General features: G+C 37.1%; 1 protein-coding gene across 7 annotated transcripts; it reads left to right on the top strand.

The window, feature by feature from the left end:
• The first annotated feature begins 279 nt into the window (after positions 1-279).
• Positions 280-17,969, top strand: LOC104598094 (Pentatricopeptide repeat (PPR) superfamily protein). 7 transcript variants are annotated; one of them, XM_088886533.1, is made up of 5 exons: positions 280-5,357; positions 6,251-6,321; positions 8,050-8,217; positions 16,720-17,437; positions 17,606-17,969. In XM_088886533.1, exon 1 carries the CDS (start codon positions 1,277-1,279, stop codon positions 5,171-5,173), a length of 3,897 nt encoding a protein of 1,298 aa, XP_088742659.1. In that variant the 5' UTR covers positions 280-1,276; the 3' UTR covers positions 5,174-5,357; positions 6,251-6,321; positions 8,050-8,217; positions 16,720-17,437; positions 17,606-17,969. The 7 variants fall into 7 exon arrangements, with proteins under 7 accessions (XP_088742659.1, XP_088742662.1, XP_010258297.1 ...); XM_088886536.1 differs by lacking the exon at positions 16,720-17,437 and adding an exon at positions 8,295-8,388; XM_010259995.2 differs by lacking the exon at positions 16,720-17,437.
• Positions 17,970-19,098: the final 1,129 nt, after the last annotated feature.

Here is a 19,098-nt window from a genome sequence, read left to right as displayed (position 1 = left end):
TTTTGTTCATTGGAGCAAGATGTATGAATTTGCAGGATGGAAGCTAAGGTCCATGAATGGAGGACGAAAGAATATATATAATAGAACATTGATTTTATAAGGATCGCACAAACTTGTAATCTATAGATTTTAACAGAGGATAAGTTCATCGACATAAAAAAGAATTATCATAGTCGTCAATGAGCCCAAGCAAACTAATCTGAATCAATCTTTCAACCTTGTTTCGTTAAAAAGATGAACTAATGTTTTGCTTCTCGAATCTTCAAGGAAGGGAAAAAATTGATCGAATGAGATATATCCAGTCCCAAACCGCAAGGAAATTAATTCTTCATTACTTACAATTAAAATTAAAATACGTACAACACCATAAGACTGGTTTTCGGTCACACTCCATATTCTCATAAAACAACAGTCTCAGACAATATTTTTAGACTAAACAGCAGATCTTGACCATTGCAGAATTACAGAAAATCAAGAACAAAAACATATGATATTCTGAAGCTAGAATACAAAAACAAAACCCATGGTTGACTAACCTCAGGGAGATTGCATTATTCAGAGAGAAATTAGACCCTCTCCTACAAGCAGACCAAACATAAGAATAAGGAGACCAAGTGTGACGCATTGGGTGGTGGAGACAAGGGTCTGCGTGTAGGCAGACAATGTTATTACTGCGCCAATCACTCCAATGATAAAAGACGTCCAGTTCTGATCCATTCGTGCTTCTTCTTTACTTCTTCTTGTTTCCTGTCTTCCGGGAAGAAGGAATCGCAGTTTCTCTTTATCCTCTTAGTAACCCCTGTCTGTGAATACCAAAGGAAGCTCTGCTTTCATCGTTTAGATCAATCAAAAAGTATAAAACCCCAGAACCAGAACACCTATCACCAGAAGTCAACGGTTCAGGGTGCTTTGATCCCTGGATCTCTTCATCACCGACCATGAGCTAAATTCTACTGGTACACGTATTCGTTGACGTCTTTGCTTCCGGCCCTCTGGGTCCTTAATAGTCATTTACTCTTTCATAAATCGGAATCACAAATTCTCAATAATCTGACCTGATCGAGTCATAGATTGATTAGATTTTTCCTTTTCATGGACGTTAAGTAGAGCCTATGAACCTAAGAGTACAATAGTCGCACCCGATCACATACGTATACGTTCTGGATTTGTATTGCTGCCTATATATTGTGCCGGCTCTGTAATTCACAATTCATCGGTGCTAAATCCGAGTTGAACAAGTTGAGCGGAAAAAAAAAGAAAGAGATTTTTACAATCGATGAGAATAACCCACAAGGTTTTGTTGAATCAATTGCAGCAGATATCGTCTAAACAGCACGTACGCTGGCAAAAAATACTTTTCAATCTTCAGGTTTGTTGTCCTATCTCTCACCCATTGAGATTCTTCTGTTTTGAGAATAGCTACTTCAGAGTAAAATCTCCGCCTTTGAAGCTTGGACGGTCTAACCCAAGTCACAAACTTCTTTTCTATATTAGAGGAGAAGCTTTCTCTACAAATCAAACATTGTCATGCTCTATTGAGAAACCCACATTGTTATCTGGAGACGAAGCGAACAAAGCCCACCTAGATTTACCTTTGGTTCGGCGTTCCGTTATTGGTAGCTCTGTTATTTCGAGGTGTTCATATCTTTGGGAGAAGAAAGGCGAGACAATTGTAGAGCCTTCTCTGAAATATCTTCTCCTTAAGCTCTCTGATATATCACCTGCATCAATTCGCCGTTTTTGGCGTGTTTCAATATTGAAACCAGAAGATGTCCTTGATATATTTTTGGGTTTCAAATTTGATTGTGGGGAATCTGTATATGAAACCGAAAAGGTGGAACTGTTGTGGGAATTGTTCCAGTTGGCTAAGAACCAGGGCCAGGATTTTGAGCATCTGCCTCGATCCTACAATATCATGGTCTCCATGCTTATCCAAGTGGGGTCGCTCAGTGAAGCTAAATCCTTGCTTCAAACTGTGGAGGCTCTACCGGGCAGTCATGAATTTTTCAGTAAGATAAGCGAAGGATACGCTAGTCGCGGGGAGTTAGAGTCTTCAATTTTGATGTACAATGAAATGAGGGATCGGGGTATAATTCCTTCATTGTCATGTTATCAGGCTCTTCTTAATCTTTTGGTTCGAATGCAGAAGAGTCAACTAGCTTTTCGAGTTTACATAGATATGATAGAGGCGGGATTTGGATTAGGCACTGCAGAACAAGCGACTTTTGAGCTTGTTGTGAGATTACTTTGCAAGGATAAAAAGATTCAAGAGGCCAGAAATCTCGTTAAGAAGGTTACTACTACAGGTCTATATCCTAGTCAGTGCGTTGTTAATGCAATAGCTAATGGGTACTGCGGAAAGAAAGATTTTGAAGATTTATTGAGTTTTTTGAGTGAAAGAAAGTGTGTACCAGATGCTTCTATCTGCAATAAGGTTGTCTATTCTCTTTGTAGGAATTTTGGTACGAAAAAGGCTTACATTTTCATGCAAGATCTGGAATTATTGGGCTTCAGACCTGATGATATAACGTTTGGGATTTTAATAGGTTGGAGTTGCAGGGAAGGGAAACTAAAAGATGCCTTTATTTATTTATCAGAGCTTTCTTCAAGATGCCTAAGACCAAATATACATTCTTATAATGCTATTATATGTGGGTTGTTTAAGGAGGGTATGTGGAAACATGCAAGTGGCATTCTTGACGAAATGCTTGACAAAGGGATTAGGCCCAATTTATCAACTTTCAAGATTCTTCTGGCTGGGTATTGTAAAGATAGACTATTTAATGAAGCAAAGGTGATTAGTAGGGAGATGGTGAAACAGGGTTTGGTTCAACTAACACCATCAGAGGATCTACTTCCCAAGGCATTTATGCTTTTGGGGCTCAACCCATTATCTGTAAAGATTAAAAGAGATAACGATGAGAGACTTTCAAAAGCAGAGTTCTTTGATTCCCTTGGAAATGGACTCTATTTAGAAACAAACCTTGAGGAGTATGAGAAGACAGTAAGGGGGGTTTTAGAAGATTCTATGGTTCATGACTATAACCAACTTATATTAAATGAATGTAGTAATTGTAATACAGAAGTTGCACTTAAGCTGAAAGATGAAATGATCCAGGCAGGGCAAGAGCTCTCTTTGTCTGTATACTCAGCATTGGTGAAGAGTTTATTTGTGTCCCGTTTCCATTTTAAGGCAGGTGTCACTCTTTTGGAGGAAATGCCAGAACGAGCTGGACAACTAAACCAAGAAACTCTCAATTGCATTATCCGAGCAATTAGCAAGAAGGGGTTCACAAACAAAGGGGGGATAATTTTGGATGGGATGATCCAAAGGTGCCAGCCCATTGAGAATGACACCTTTACAGCTCTGATCATGGGATTTTGCAAGGAAAAGAACCTGAGGAAACTTAATGAATGTTGGGAGCTTGCGCAGGAAAATAATTGGTTGCCCAGATTTGAGGATTGTAAGCCCCTATTGGGTCATCTATGCCTACTTGGACAGTTTAGGGAAGCATTAGAACTTCTTAAAATCATTCTGGAATCCAGTAGTCACTCAATTTCTGATATTTGCAACACATTTATTCAAGGGTTTTGTATCTCAGGTTTTACAAACATTGGGCACATTTTGCTGGAAGAGGTTCAAGAGCAGGGATGGATCTTGGATCAGTCAGCTTATAATCATCTTATAAGAGGATTCTGTAAGGAGAAAAAATTTACAGAAGCCTTAGAGCTGCTTGATACCATGCTAGGAAACAACATGTCCCCAAGTCTGGATGTGTTGGTTCTGGTAGCCCATCATCCATGCAGGTCCTTCAAATTAGAGAAAATTATGGCTCTCAAGGAGATAATGTTGAGAGAGCAACCTGCCATGTATCTTTCTGTCTACAAGGCTCTAACAAATTGGCTTTGTGATATAGGGGAGGTTGGGGAGGCAGCTATCCTATTCCAGGAAATGTTGGCAAAGGGGGTAGTGCCAGATGCAGAATCATGCAATGTAATGGTTCAAGGCTTTTGTAAAATAAGCAACTTGACCAAAGTGAGGGAGCTTCTGGGTATGATGATAAAAAAGAACTTCAGCCTCTCAATCTTGAGTTATCGTAACCTGGTGTGCCTTATGTGTCTCAAGGGTAGGCTGTTTCATGCATTGAACATCAAATCACTTATGTTAAGAGAGATTAATTCTACCTCCCTTGTTGTTTATAACATTTTGATACTCCACCTTTTCCGATCAGGGTACAATTCGTATGTGACAACACTTTTAGGTGAAATGCAGAAGAAGAACCTGCTACTTGATAAAGTAACTTATAATTTTCTTGTGCATGGCTACTATAAGTGTAAGGATGTTCCGAAATCTGTGCAGACTCTAGAGACTATGATTGATAAGGGTTTAAAACCAAGCAATCGCAGCTTGACAACTGTGATTAGGCACTACTGTACTAATGGGGAACTCAATAAAGCCTTAGAGTTAAGTAAGGTGATGCAAATAAGAGGTTGGGTTCATGGTTCAGTTATTCAAAATTCAATTGCTGAAGGTCTTCTTTCTCAGGGCAGGCTCCAGGAAGCTGAAATCTTTTTGGACCAGTTGAGAAATAAAGGTTTGATTCCCAACTGTACCAGTTATGATGTTCTGATTAAGCGGTTTTGTGGGCATGGAAGAATAAACAAAGCAGTTGATCTTATTAATATAATGCTGAAGAAAGGGAATATTCCATGTTTCACCAGTTATGATTCTGTCATACAAGGTCTCTGTAACTACAAAGCACTGGGGCAAGCTCTTGATTTCCATTCTGAGATGTTGAATAGGAACCTTGAGCCAGGTATCAGTTCTTGGGATGCACTTGTTTCTGGACTCTGTGCAGATGGACAAACAGCAAAAGCAGAAATGCTCTTGGATTCCATGCATCAGTTGGGTTTGATTCCAACTCAGAACATGTACCATATTGTGATCAATAGGTATTGTTTGGAAAACCATCTACAAAAGGCATCCAATGTTTTACATAAGATGCAACGAAATGGATATGTTCCAGATTTTGATACCCATTGGTTTCTCATAAGTAACTTAAATAATTCCAATGATAAGGATGGCAATGAAAGAAGGGGTTTTTTGTCAAGGCTTCTTTCTCAGAGTGGTTTTACATGGAAGAATGATTTGAAGGCCAAAAAACTGGGATAATCTAGCACCATATATCTGAGCTGGCCTTAATTTTCTTCTTCAATAACCAGGCTGACCTCTCTTTGGTAGTTCTCGTTGGTAGACTTTGAGATTGAAGCTGATTTCCAGAATTGATGCGTCCCTTGACTCAATGGAGATGATGAATGTCTAATGTCAAAATTGAGTCGCAACTGATGCCTCTTTTGTAAGTAATGAAAACCATCTCATCAAGCACACTGTGATTTAACTGCAAACTTGTATTTCTCCATGGTTATAGGTCAAAGGTATTGTATAGGTGGATATTCATTTTCTGTTTTCCACCTGCTTGTATGCATATTCTATCATTCTTTTTGTTTTATTAAGGCAAATCTATTATTTTCTTCATAGATCTTAGCAAGATTCTCATCACTATGTGGGCCTCTGTATTACTTGCGGTATCTTAGGAATAGGTGGAACTGAGCTCAGTTGACACTTGACAATCCTTGCTTGTCATCTAGGAAATGAAGACCCCCTTTTTGGTCTCATAAGTTATCCTGAAGTTAACCATCGAAAAAAATAGTTATATTGAAGTGCAAGATATGCATGGTTTTGTCTTTGAGGCTGTGAATGGCTATACTTGGTTAACATTTTTAGCTGTGGCACTGCCCACTCTAACTTCCTGGCCTGGGCATTGGTGCCACATCCAGAAATACTACATTCCAACATTCCTAATATATATATATATATATATATATATATATTTTGAATAGAAGTTGTTTTTTGGCATAATCTTATGGTTGCTGATAAAAGGGCAACCCAGTGCATGAGGCTCCCACCAATGCGGGGTCTGAGGAGGGATAGATGTATGCAACCTTACCCTGCACCTACAGAGAAGCTGTTTCCAAGAATTGAACCCTGGTCACCCAGGTCGCAATGGAGCAACCAACGATTGCCCCAAGGCCTATGGTTTATATTCTGCCATGACAAATACAACAAAGCAATTTGAAAATTTCCTTTGGTTTAGCCATTTTGGTTCAGGAATCGATTTCTTCCATTGGACACACGTTTTCAACATTGTAATGCCTGCTCTTTTTTTTTTTTTTTTTTTCCATGTGCCAGGGCTACAATGAAAGCCGTCATAATGAACCCTTGAAGCAAGAGAATACCTACATGGTGCTATTTCCTTCAAGGTACACATAGTTTTTTTTTTTCATTTTTCAATATAAGTTAAATATGCAATTTCAATATATCCATGTTGAAGATGTAACTGTTTAGATGACACTTGCACTCTTTGATTAAACATACCATGCAGCTATGTGCTTCATCTGCCACATTATAAACTAAGAAATTTTGTTCCTAGCTTCTGGTGCAAAAGAACTAAATAGGCTAAATGCACAAGATATATTTGATGAAAACATATAGAGAGCGTGATCACATTTAAAATTTTAAATGCTATTGAACTCCAGCACCCAGTTAAGATGATACTCTCCCCTTCTTATTGAACGCAAGTGTCTTAGTTATAGAACCTAGGCATTCTAATGGCTAATGTTCTCTTGGTGCTTCTAGAGCTTGAATGCTAGAAGATCTCTTTATTTTTGGTCCAGTTAATTTTGAAATGCTCATCAGGTCAATATGATGAGACTAGTTAAACAATCAGGGAGAAATCAATCTTTTTACCAATGAAGTAACTAATGAGGATTGAACCTTATCAGATTTGGGTATTTACTTTGCCATTTCAAGTGGTATTTTGGACTAATGTGTTTTTGTTTATGGTTTTATAGGTGCATTATAGCTTTTTTGTTTTTTCCATTTAGGAAGGTTTAAGATGGTAATGGTGAAGCTTTTGGGTTTTGGATGGCCTCTGTGTTGAATTTAAATTCTTCTGCAGGTTTTACCGTTTTGGTTTCAATTGCTCCAAATTCATATCTTTTTTATTTTTCCTTTTCTTTACTCAATAGATTTACTTTTGAATGCCAGGTAGATTGATGATCATTTTTTTTTTTCATATTTCCCTTTCACTGTGTTAGAAGCTGTATATTTCCAGTTGTATTGGTGGCAGGCTTATAATAGACTTTTTCCTCTTTATTATTTAATCAGGGTTGTTTTTGCAATTTGTCTATTTATTATGCTTATAAAAAAAAGAGGGTGGCATTTAGAGGAGAATTTGTTCAACCTCTTCTGCCATTAGCCCTAATTTTTTCATCTCTTCTCTTCCTTATCTTATTCTGTTCTTCCTCATTCTAGAATCAATCCAGATCGTTTTTCTTCTCAACCCAAACTGGTATCAGAGGACCTGTGATCGCCTGACAGATTTTTTAGCTCTTGCACAACCCAAACTGTTGTACCACACTATTAAACCAACCAAACCAAGCTCATGGAGATTGTTTTATCCCATAAATTGCCATCTTTAATCTGCATTACCTTTCCTACAAAATGAATATTTCTTTTTTTCCATGATACTTGATTTCTTTGAAGTTCAAACTTACCACTGGACTACAACCATTGTGTAGTTTTCTTATAGTTACTTGATTGGATAATTATGTGTCTGTCTGGGTGATATATGTGTGATGTAAGGTGTAGCTATTATCTTAGCTAGCTAGGTTTGCTTTGTTGCAAATAAGAGACAAGAAAAAACAGAATAACATGAATAAAATATGAAGAGGTGAATAAGAAGTTATTGCTCATTCTCATTGGAATCTGGGATTTATCTGATCAAGCTATAAGGGAAAATTGTCTCATTAAAATTCAGAAAATGAGAAATTGGAAAACAAAAAAAGTGTCAGTGATTTTCACAAGATTTTAGTTAGTCTTGCATAGATGAATGCAGAAATATTGTCATTACACTAGAATCTAATCTTGATGTTGAAAACTGAATATTTAGCTGAAGATCTAATTTCATCATGACATAACATACCCAGGCTTAAGATGGTGCTTGATAACTGCTGAAATAGGGGAGCTGACAGAACTCTGAAAGGTTCATGCCATTCAGCATTTCAGCAACTTGAGACCTACTTAATTGCTGAATGATGAAGCACAGGCACTGGGGTGTTTTTCTACCCCCAAGATTTTTGTCATGTACCAACATGGTAAGTTGACTACAGTGACTTCAGCATCTTATAAACATTGATGCCCATGAATTAAGCATCCATATACTTTCTCTCAGGCTCTCTGTAATACTTCTCACTCTGTGTTGCATGCATGTGGGTGTGACTGACACTCAGAACCATTGCAATTTCTGGCAAAGAAATTTTGTCTAGGTTAGTTTCAATTAAATGTTTCTGTTGCTGAATCAATGCGATTTCCTATGAGCTTAGTTGAATATTCCATATTGACATAGTGGCTACAGTGTACTGGGCATTGGAGAATTGCTTATAATTATTGATGTATTCATACTTTGAAAATTTAAATCTGCGCTTTGGTCTACGTGTTTTTTGCCAACATGTTTTGTTGGTAATCTTATAAATATCTAGAATTTTGAGGCTTTTATTACAACTTGTCCTGGAATTTGATGGTTTAGTTTCACTTCTCTAGAATTTATCATTTAAGAACTCTTGTTATAGAATGTCCTTAGCTCTCTGTTTAATCTGGAAAGTCGGATACATGGTCCTTGTTCTTAATCCTAAAGGAGGAAAAAAGATCTAACAAGAAGGTTCCACTGATTTTGGTTATTTAGTACCCTATAAACTCTAAAAGAAAAATCTGAAACAGTATTTTTCCATGAACTGATGAAAGATCTTTAAACTACAATCCTTTGCTTGACAACCGGAATCCAAGAGCTGTTTGCATTTGTTTTTTGGTGTTGTATACACACTACTTGACACTTGTTACTGTGATAGTACCCTTGTGGCTGAAGTTATCCTTCCCCCACTGCTTTTGTTGAAATTCATCAATACAGTGTCTGATGAGGTAAGCTAGTTCATAACTAATTGTATCCTATTGTAATTACCTACATTGTGAATTTCAGTGAGAACTGAAATCTGCCAATGGTGATATGCATCTTCTTTAGTTAAAACCGATTCTGTTAAAATGCAGGTCTGGATTAACCAAGGATTAAAGTATCGATATCGGGCAACTTGGATATGGATTCGGATATGGATACGCTTGGGAAACACATGGATACGAACGAAAAAACATGAAAACGCTTGGATACACTAAGAAAATGCACTCAAATTCCATAAATAACTTAATAGCATTAAGTTTAATGTCAAAACAACTATAAATAATATATAAATATATAGGAATTGTATATTTAAATGATATATATATATATATATACATATGAAGAAATATATTATAATTAATATAGCAGGACATGTAGATATTATACAATTTTATTAATAATGCTTCAATCAAGATTCCAAGGCAAATATTATATAGATTTTTACAAATTAATACATACAAAAAGCCAATATTATTTTATTATCTATTAAAGTGTAAGGCATAAAGCATACAATAAATATGTTATTATAAAATGTAAATTAAAATATCAATTAATAATTTATAAAAATATATAATCTTAACTTAAAATATATCAAATCTATTAAAATTTTGAAAATGCATATCATATGAAAATTCATAAATTTTAATTACTAAAATAATTATTCCATTATTAATATTTTATTTTTATAAAATTTTGAAGTTAAAAATTATTTTTTTATATAAAATGTAGATTAATGGATATGATAGATTCAATTTATATTATATTTTCAAATACTTTGTAAACAATACTTTTATTTTGTAAATATTAAATACATTGTTATTTAATGCAAATTAAAATATTAATTAATAATTTATAAAATTTAAGATATATATATATATATATGTAATTTTATAAAATTTAAGTATTAAAATAATTATTCTATTATTTGTATAAATTTTTGAAATTAAAATTCATTCTTGATATATATGTATGTATATATATATGTGGATTTTATAAATTATTTATTCCATTGATTTATAGAATACTAATTTTGAATATTCTTCTTTTTAATTTATAGTTCAAGTTTTTGAAAACAAATGTATGTTGTTTTTTATTTGCATGTAAACATTAAGTTTAATAAAAGTTATTTTATTACACGTATTAACATGAAATGACAAATGGCTTTGTGGTTAATGTACATGCTCGCTTAGGCAATGGGCATTCACCAGCTTGGGTTCGAGTCACTCTCCCCCCATTTTTTTATTGTGAGACATTGGTCGATATGCTTCTGTATTGGCGCGTATCGGCCGATACTATGCGATACAGGCTGATAAGGTGGCGTATCAGACTGATACGCACGAGTGGCAGGATTCACCTGCAGTCGTAGCGTATCCCGTATCGGTGCAGTCCGATACCGATACGATACGCTCCATATCGGACGTATCGTATCGATATTTTAATCCTTGGGATTAACAACTGTCTTGAATATGAAATGGACGGTTCCTGTTTGTGCTACAATGCAAATCATGAATAAGTTTAACACTACCTGTATTTTTTTTTTTGGAAAAAAAAAGCATAGTTAAGACAAGCAAATTTATATTTCCATTCAATACAAAATGTAATATACATGTTCCATCTACTTGCACAATTCAAAAGCTCAAAAACAGTTGTTCCCCCCACATGCTTCTGCTCTGCTCTGCCCTGCCATACTGGTCCTGTTCTGCCTCTGAAATTGAATTACTACCATCTGGAAACTGATAAATTTCCAAGCTAACAGAGAAAAATGAAGTCCTGAAAATGGAGCCGGTGAAAGTGCCATTTGATCAAAAGAATGATTGCTGCATCCTTGGGGCTAAAATATTGATAATTTCAGCACTGGGACATGTGCAAGTTCTCCCCATGCTAGTCCAGTTACCAAATGCTGACTAAGGGGGCATTCTCCAATTTGAATTGTTTTTATTGTGCCAGTTCCAAAAACAAATTAAAAATATTTGGTTTGAAAACAGATTGTTTCTCAAAAAACCAAAAACACAGGAAACATGACCTTGATTGTATGTTTTTTTTTTTTTTTCTTTTCAAAACTGAAACCAAATACATATTCTTGAATTTCTAGTTTCAAAAACATGTTTTCCTTTGGTGATTTGATATATTTCATAAATCATATAATATTTGTACATAAATTCTAATCCAATGTATATTAGTTTTCTTATTCTTTTTTTTTCTTCTCAAATGGGCTTATGCCTAATCTATTCCATATTAATAGGCATATTATTGGTTAGTAAGGCTGTGTGCATCTGTCCCTCCCCTGGCCCTGCATTGGCGGGAGCCTTGTGCATTGCGCTGCCCTTTAATTATTGGTTAGTCAGCTCTTATTCTTTGCATGTGTGTGTGTGTAATATTTGAAGAGATAGGGTTGTTCTGCCACAGAATAGATCTAAACCCTCTTTACAGTTGGATTTTAATCTATTCAGATCTATGGCTTTTTCACTGATTTCAAGTCATGCCAGAATCCAGATTTGTGGAACTCCATTGTATCTGTTGGAGTTCAGTTGAGCTACAGAGGTGAAGAGACAAGGTTGTTCTGCTGCACGCCTTATCAAAAGCTTGAAGACTGAACACAATTTTTTTAATGGTTTCAAAAACATTTGGAAACAAGATAATCTTTTTTTAACTTCTCAAAACAAAACAAAGTTGAAGAAGATGTCTTTTATTTTTTGCTGATGTGGCAATTTTGAAAAACAAAAGCATTCTTATTGGCAAACACTGCCTAAGTGGTTCATTAATAATGTTTCATTGATTATGTTTTTTTTTTTTTCTCATCATTTTTTTCTTTTTGTTTTCATGAGGGCTTTCATTCTGCCACTTTTGTGGCCTCTCTCTCTCTCTCTCTCTTGCTCGCTTCCAGCCTCACCTCTCGAACATGTGAGCAATGTATGGTAAAAAATTCAGAGAGCCAAATTTAGTAGTGGTACAGCCATCTAGGTGGCTGTGGAGTAGCTTCTTCAAAGCAGCTATGTATGAAATGTTTAAAATGAAGTATTACATCCCAAATTCTACTGGGGTATAGATGTAGTTTTGTAAAGTTAAGGGGGCATTTGGAAAGTCTTTCTAATGGGTCTTTCAGGCTTTTCAAAGCTCAGAAGACCTTGTATTTGAGCTTTTCCTGTTTGGCAACCAAAATACAGAGAGCCCAAAAGATGGGCCTCCCAAAAGCTCAATAAAGCTCAGAATTGTCCAAACTTGGAAAGCTTCACTTGAAGCTTCTGGTCTTTTTGATTTTCTGGGATCTTTCTCATTTGAAAAACCCTCACTTCATTCTCACATTCCTCTCTGAGCACATAGGCCTCCCAGATGAACAAATCTTCACGCCAGGTATGGAGTCCTCCTTCCTTTTCTTTCAGTTTCCATCTTTCTTCTTCTGAATCTCTACTCGTACCTTTGTTCTTTTTAGATCTGATCTTTATTTTTTCATAATTCTATCTGTGACATTCTTTCTACATTTTCTTGTTCATCAAAGCTTCTAAGTTTCTAGTCGCGAAAGTCATCAATCGTCAAGAATATCTTTTCATTTTACAATTGGCAAGATCTAGGCCACTTTTAGGTTTCTATTTCTTCCTGCATTTCAAGCTTATATACTGTTTAATTTGTAGAATAATCCAACTGCAAAACTTGTATATCTAGGATTCTTGGCTTTAACTGTGACCTGTTATATTAAACTATATATGTTGGGTTAAAGTTTGAGATAGGGATTTGGAGGAACTGGAGATGGACTTGAGTTTATATAGATGGTTTGGTTTGTGGCGATTTCGACAGGGAGGAGCTATTGGTGGTTTCCAGAGTTGTTCTAATTTTGAATATCTATATCAGAAGGATTAATTGGGATGTTTTGTATTTCCTCGATATGAGTCCCAACAGCAGCAAGGACGTCCTCCAATAACTAGGTGGTTCTGTAGTGGTGAACATGAATCTTGCTGTGATGTTCCCTATTGAAGGGATTGCCGCAGTCATAGGTCTGATTTTCTTTGAAATAAATCTAGGATTTGTAGTTTTCTGTTGGATCATATGTGAGCCGAAAAAATCATTCATTGTTAAACTTTTGTTGCAAATGGTGCATTTCCCTCATGAGATTAACTTGAATATGAGATTACACAATTGAATAATGGGATGGTCAAAGGAAATTGTGATTGAAGCAAAGAACTTTAGTTTGGCAGAGTTGAGATGCGATGGGTTGGATTATCTGGAGCTCAAGGAGGAAAAAAACTGGCCATCAACGCTCCTTTGTGAAGATGCGATAAGTTGGTTCAAAGGATTCCTGGACGTTGGCTGTTAATGCTATTAGGATTCCTGAATGGAGAAACAGTTTCAACAAAGAGGGAAGAGTTTATGATGCAGTGATGAAGAGAAACGAGAGAGGCTGGTTTATTGCTTTCACAGAAAAACTGATAGATAGAAGAATGTGGCGAATCTGTGTTCCAATGGGATTCCAGAGAAGGGGCTGAGCTTGATTGCAGAGGCGCTTCAGGAGTATCTTTTCAGGAAGGAAAAATTGAAGCTCGAAGGGGAAGGTCTGAATAGAATGATTTCGAAAGGGTATGAAGTTGAGAAGAGAATGGCAAGATCTTGACAGTGGCAAGATAGATGGGGGCTCTGAGAATGGTTATTAATGATGAAAAAAAGCTGGAAGAACAAAATTGGTATTAACAACTGCAGAGGAAGTGGGTGACTGGAAACCGATTTTGGAGATTCTTGGGACCAAATTAAATATTCATCCCCCTTTATCAATTAGGTCTTTTGATAGCATAAAGGCAATCGTTGAACTCAAAGAAGATTTAGCGGATTTGCAGTCCTTAGAAACTGGCGCTGGTGCGGTTCCAGTGGAGTATTGGTTCCTAAATTGTAACAGTAAGCTTATTTCATTCGATACTGTTTCTCTGAAGCTGTTGGGCCTTCCTTTCGACCTTTGGGTGGTGAGAGTGTTCGAAAACATTGCGAAGGCAATGGTACAGGATCTTCATGCTGCAATGATAAGAATATCGGGGGTGCGACCTGAAGCTATCCCTAGGTCAGTGGAGTTGCAAGCGGATGGTCGCTGGTACAGAGTCTGGATTGCATCAGAAGCTAAAGCGATGCTATTGGAGAAACTTCGATGTGTCTGAGGAAGATGATGATGTGTCCAATTGACTCCTAGATAGAAGAAGAGGAGAGGGAGGGGGAGGAGCTTGAGGTCAGGGAAGTGGAACCGTCTCTGAGTGTCAGAAACCTTTGAATGAGGACTGCTTATTTCAAAATGATAAGATGAAAGGGCAGTAACGCCTTTAAATGGGTGGGGCAGGTCTGGACACTCAGGTTGTTGTCTCGGGCCGAATAGGTCAGGTGACCTAAAAGAAATGACCTCTGTAAAAATCCAGCCTTCTGCCCACTTGACTTCTAAAGCCTTGAGTTTTAAGGATGCTATTTCTGGTCTATCTTTGTCTTTGAAGCCTGCTCGTGTTTCGCGTATGAATCATGCGAGACCACAGAGGAAATTTGTTCAGGGATGGCTGTTCAAGGGAGAATGGATGGTGAGGAAGGATACATTTTCGCAGCTGAGGGCAAAGAAGGTAACAGGTTTTAAACAAATTGCTTCGAGATATTTTGGCATCTAGGGTAAGAGGAAGAAGGAGCTATGGGAGTGGGTGATTACGAAGTTCATGAAACCGGAAGAATTGAGCATTTCTGAGCATTTGGAGGCTGTAACAACTTCAGAGAAGATAGTTTCCAAAGCACTTCCATGGGTTTTGGAAGATGGCGATGCACAAGAAAGTGTTTTCACCAAGGACTTGGCCGCTCATTCAGTGAAAGAAATAATCAAAGTTCCGAATGGGGCAAAGGGTCGCAATGGAGTGGCAGAAAGAGTTGAAATGAGTGGAAATCAGGATAAGGAAGGATTTCCAAAAGAGAATGTGAGTTTCACCTCATCAAACAGTAAGGTTCTCTTGTGACTTCAGTAGCAAAGATTTGGTCCAGGAATTGGGGGGAGTCACAAGTGATGAGATTAATAAGAGAATGGGCGAAGAAGTTTTGAGTTCATTGGTTTTCATTGGAAAGTTGGGGAGGGACCTGGGGAGGAGGAGAGTTGAAGCTATGTCGAAGTTGACTAATCATGAAAACCCCAAGGTAGGGGAGTTGAGAAAAAAAGAAAGGATCCAGCAAAGGGAAGCTCGTTCATGTGGCAGATTTAATAGAAAATACAAAAGGAAAGGATGTCAGCTAATATCTAGAAATCAGATCTGTCTGGCAAACAGAGGTGATGAAAACAGTTTAGCTGTGGATTCAGACAAGAAGGCTCAGAGCATTGGTTTAAGTTATCAAAGAGGGGAAGCTCTCACAGGGGAAAAGGAGGATAAGTATAGGTTTAAAGGATTATGAGAGGAATTTGGAGGAAGAGTGAGATAGCAGGAAGAAGATTGAGGAGAAAAATAATGAAGAAGAGGGAGTAGCGAGGGGGAGAAGGAAATAGGAAGGAATAAAGCTGAAAAAACTCCCAAGGCAAATATAATGGAGAGAGGAAAAGTCGGCATTGATCTACTAGTAGATAGACAGTTGGCAGTTGGGAAATCTCTTGGTCTTTTCTTTTTGGGGGGAGAAGCGGTGGTGAGGAAGGCAATCGAACAACTTGAACAGAATAGAAGGCAGGAAAGCAATAAGAAGACTGCAGTTGAGGAGGAGGGTGGGAAATGGGAGGAAGGTGAAGGAGAGGAGTTTGACTTCGTTGATGAAGTGAAGTGTCCTGTTGGTATGCTGCAGGTGAAAGGGTGAGGCTTGTCTATCTGTGGTTGTTCTGCATTTGGTTCCCGGGCTTAGTTTGTGTGCTCATGCGGATGTTTCAAATTCTGGGCTTTAGTTTTTATGTTTCTTATGGGGTGGTTGGTTTTGTAAGATATTTGAGGGGTTGTTGTGATGGGATTTGGGTTCGAAGGAAAGTGTTTGGGAGAATGTTGTTCCTTAGCTTTGTTTGGAGGTGTTTCCTCAACACCTCTCTAGGTTGTATTTGCTTTTTCTTTTTTTATGAATTTCTTTTTTACTTATAAAAAAAAGAATTTTGTTGCACAGAAACGTTACATGGTTCACTAGAAAATAGTGTGTTCTGTCATTTATTGTGTTATAACTGATTAATTCTTTGAATTCTTTTATCCTTGTGGATTTTAGATGCAATGGATTTAGTATGCCAAGAACATGAGACTAGCTGCTTTGCAAGCATGCCCTGTATTTGTATATCCTGTTTTGCATATAAATTTGAATTCTGAATAATATATTTCCATCTCTCTTTCTCACCTTGCTTATCATTACATGATGCTATCAAGATTGCTGTGCAATTTGTTTCTTGATAAGTTATAACTCTCCCCCTCCCCTCAAAATCTCCTACAGCCAATTCTGTTTCTTATAGACCTAGAAGAGACTTAATGAGATATATGCTTAAAGACCTACAGCTGTCAATGGGTTGGGTCTGGTTCAGGACAGGGTGGACTAGTCTCAAACCAATTATTAATCGGTTCTATAAGACAGACCAACCAAACCAATTATTATTCAGGACAATTGGGTCTGACCTGGTTAGACTTGACATCTATAATTAATTAATTGGCTCTGTAAAACCGAAAAATAGTAAACTGTTTATATGTTGACAAAACAGGTGTTTTTGACCAATATAATTCTATTGATGTGGAGGGGTGTTCTGTCGAATCAAATGGTGTTTCTTTTCTTACCTGGGAAGTTCTTCAAACTAAGGTTGTGATCTACTGATCCTGATACAAGGGTATCCTTTGCTAGACAGCGAGTACTACTGTATGGTGCATCTTGGAACCTGATACAAGGGTCCTTTGGGCTGTCTATTCATGTTTTTTAGCCTATACTGAACTGTTGGCCAGAGAAGGTGCTTCGGTATCAACTAGTGATATGTTTTGAAATTGTTTGACTGTTTGTTTGCGATAGAAGATTAAGAGATATATTGTTAATTTCAGAGATATATTGTTAATTTCTGAGTCCAACTCTATTGAGTTCTGAAATGTGAAGAATGAAACAGAGATTCCAGTAGTTGCTGCTAAACTAGAAAAGCATCCAATGATCTCTTATAGGAGATCAAGAGATTTATTTTATGTTTTTCCTATCTAGTAAATCTATAGATGTTTTTATGCAGCTGTGGGTGTCAGGAATCTTGGGAAAGAGGTATTGCATTCCCTGTAAACTAGTTGTGGAAGTCTAAGCAGAAACTCGGAAGGGTTTGGAGAATTTTGGGGTAGTGTGCTTCATGAATATGATATGGAAAGTGAATACATTCAAAGACCTAAAGAATCAAGATTGATGTTCTGATTTAAATTGCCAAAGGGGAATTCAAGTTTCACAATATAAGGGTACATAAGCTAGTTCAAGATTTCAAAATCATGATGCAAAGAAGAAATAATAATAAGAAAAAAAGCTTTGAAGAAGTTTCTTGAAATTATAGGACTACAATGTTTATCTTGTGATGGTTCTTTATCCACATTCTCTTAAGACCTCACTAGGATTTATTTTCTTTGCAGTGTTTCTTATCCGTATCAGGGCAGCTTCATTGGAAAGTTTGATATTCTTATTTTCCTTTTTTACCCAACATTTCCGGCCAAGGAGAAACTGAAGTTGAGATTATACCAGATTAAAACCAGGTGCTGCCATTAATTATATAAGGTGCATAGCAAGGTCTATCTGGGCTCTTAATAAACGACTTAGCAAGCCACACTGCCTACTTTTCTCCACTTTATATATCTTTTGTTCCCTTTATTTATTCTTATGCTAGAGACGAAATGTACGGATTTGTTTCGTAACCATATATTTCATAGTTGAGTCAACAAAGATGGATATTCATAGGTTTGTGAGTGATTGAAAGAGGTATGTATGATTAGTTGGTTATGATCTTTGGGTTTATTTGTCAGTAAACCAATTGAGTTCCGCCTTTCCTAACCGGCTAACGCAGGTAGGTTAGGCTGCATTTGGCATTCCTTATTTTAAGGATATATCTCTTTTTGCGGTTAAAATGCTTCAATGAACACTGAGCTTTTAATACTGCATTTGACATTCAAGGACGCATCTCCTTTTTACTGTTAAAATGCCCCGATAAACACTGAGTTTTTAATTACAACAAAGGAGATAAGTGCAGCCTTAGTCGACCCTCAACAGGAAGTATATTTCAGTCACATATGGCTCAGCGTCGCGTACACGTACGCATGGTCGGCGTTGATCCACAATTTTCTTCATACACCATCCAATCTGACTAACGTACTATTACCCAAGCCCCACCATGAGAGCCGAGTGTTCCTAAGAAAAAGCACATTAACATGAATGGTCTACCGGCGTCCGTCCTTAACCAGTCACGAGTCACCACCAACTAGGGGTGTCAATGTACCAATAAGACATTGAATTTGGATGGACTGGATGGACCAATATGACATATTGGATTGGACCTGGTCCATCCATAATGAATTTATATTGGATTGATCCAATATCTGATCCATTGATAGAAGATAAAAACATAGATGTCAATGGATCAGGTTGAGTTGAAACCAATCCAAGTTAACAAGAATTTGAATAGATCGGACAGTTTCTGGACCAGTCCAAAATATTCATTGGACTGGATTGAACCAAATCCAATCGGATTGACACCCCTACCACCAACCCCCCTCAATGGCTCAATCTTCATTGTTACAGTAGTAATCTGACTTAACTGAGTCTTCCCACTCATAACTCGTTTCTTGTACTCAGAATTCAGAATTGCTGAATTGGATGAGTTTAAATCAGCCCCCCCCCAACATCCCACAGCACATCTTCGCCGTGTATTGCATGATGATGTCATCATTGGGAAATGTTCCCAATACATGGCGGGGATGTACTGTGAGACGTTGTGGGGACTGATTCGGTCTCAAATTGGATTCTAGATTCTAAGAATCAAGACAAATAAAATATAAGGGAAATGCCTCCTTCAGCTTCTCCTATACGTTTGGCGAAGCGAAACCATTTTCTGATGATCAAATTAAAGTAACTA

The sequence above is a fragment of the Nelumbo nucifera genome, chromosome 4 (genome assembly GCF_055504915.1).
Source record: "Nelumbo nucifera cultivar China Antique chromosome 4, China Antique-T2T, whole genome shotgun sequence".
NCBI lineage: Eukaryota > Viridiplantae > Streptophyta > Magnoliopsida > Proteales > Nelumbonaceae > Nelumbo > Nelumbo nucifera.
This window is presented reverse-complemented; position numbering and strand designations above follow the sequence as displayed.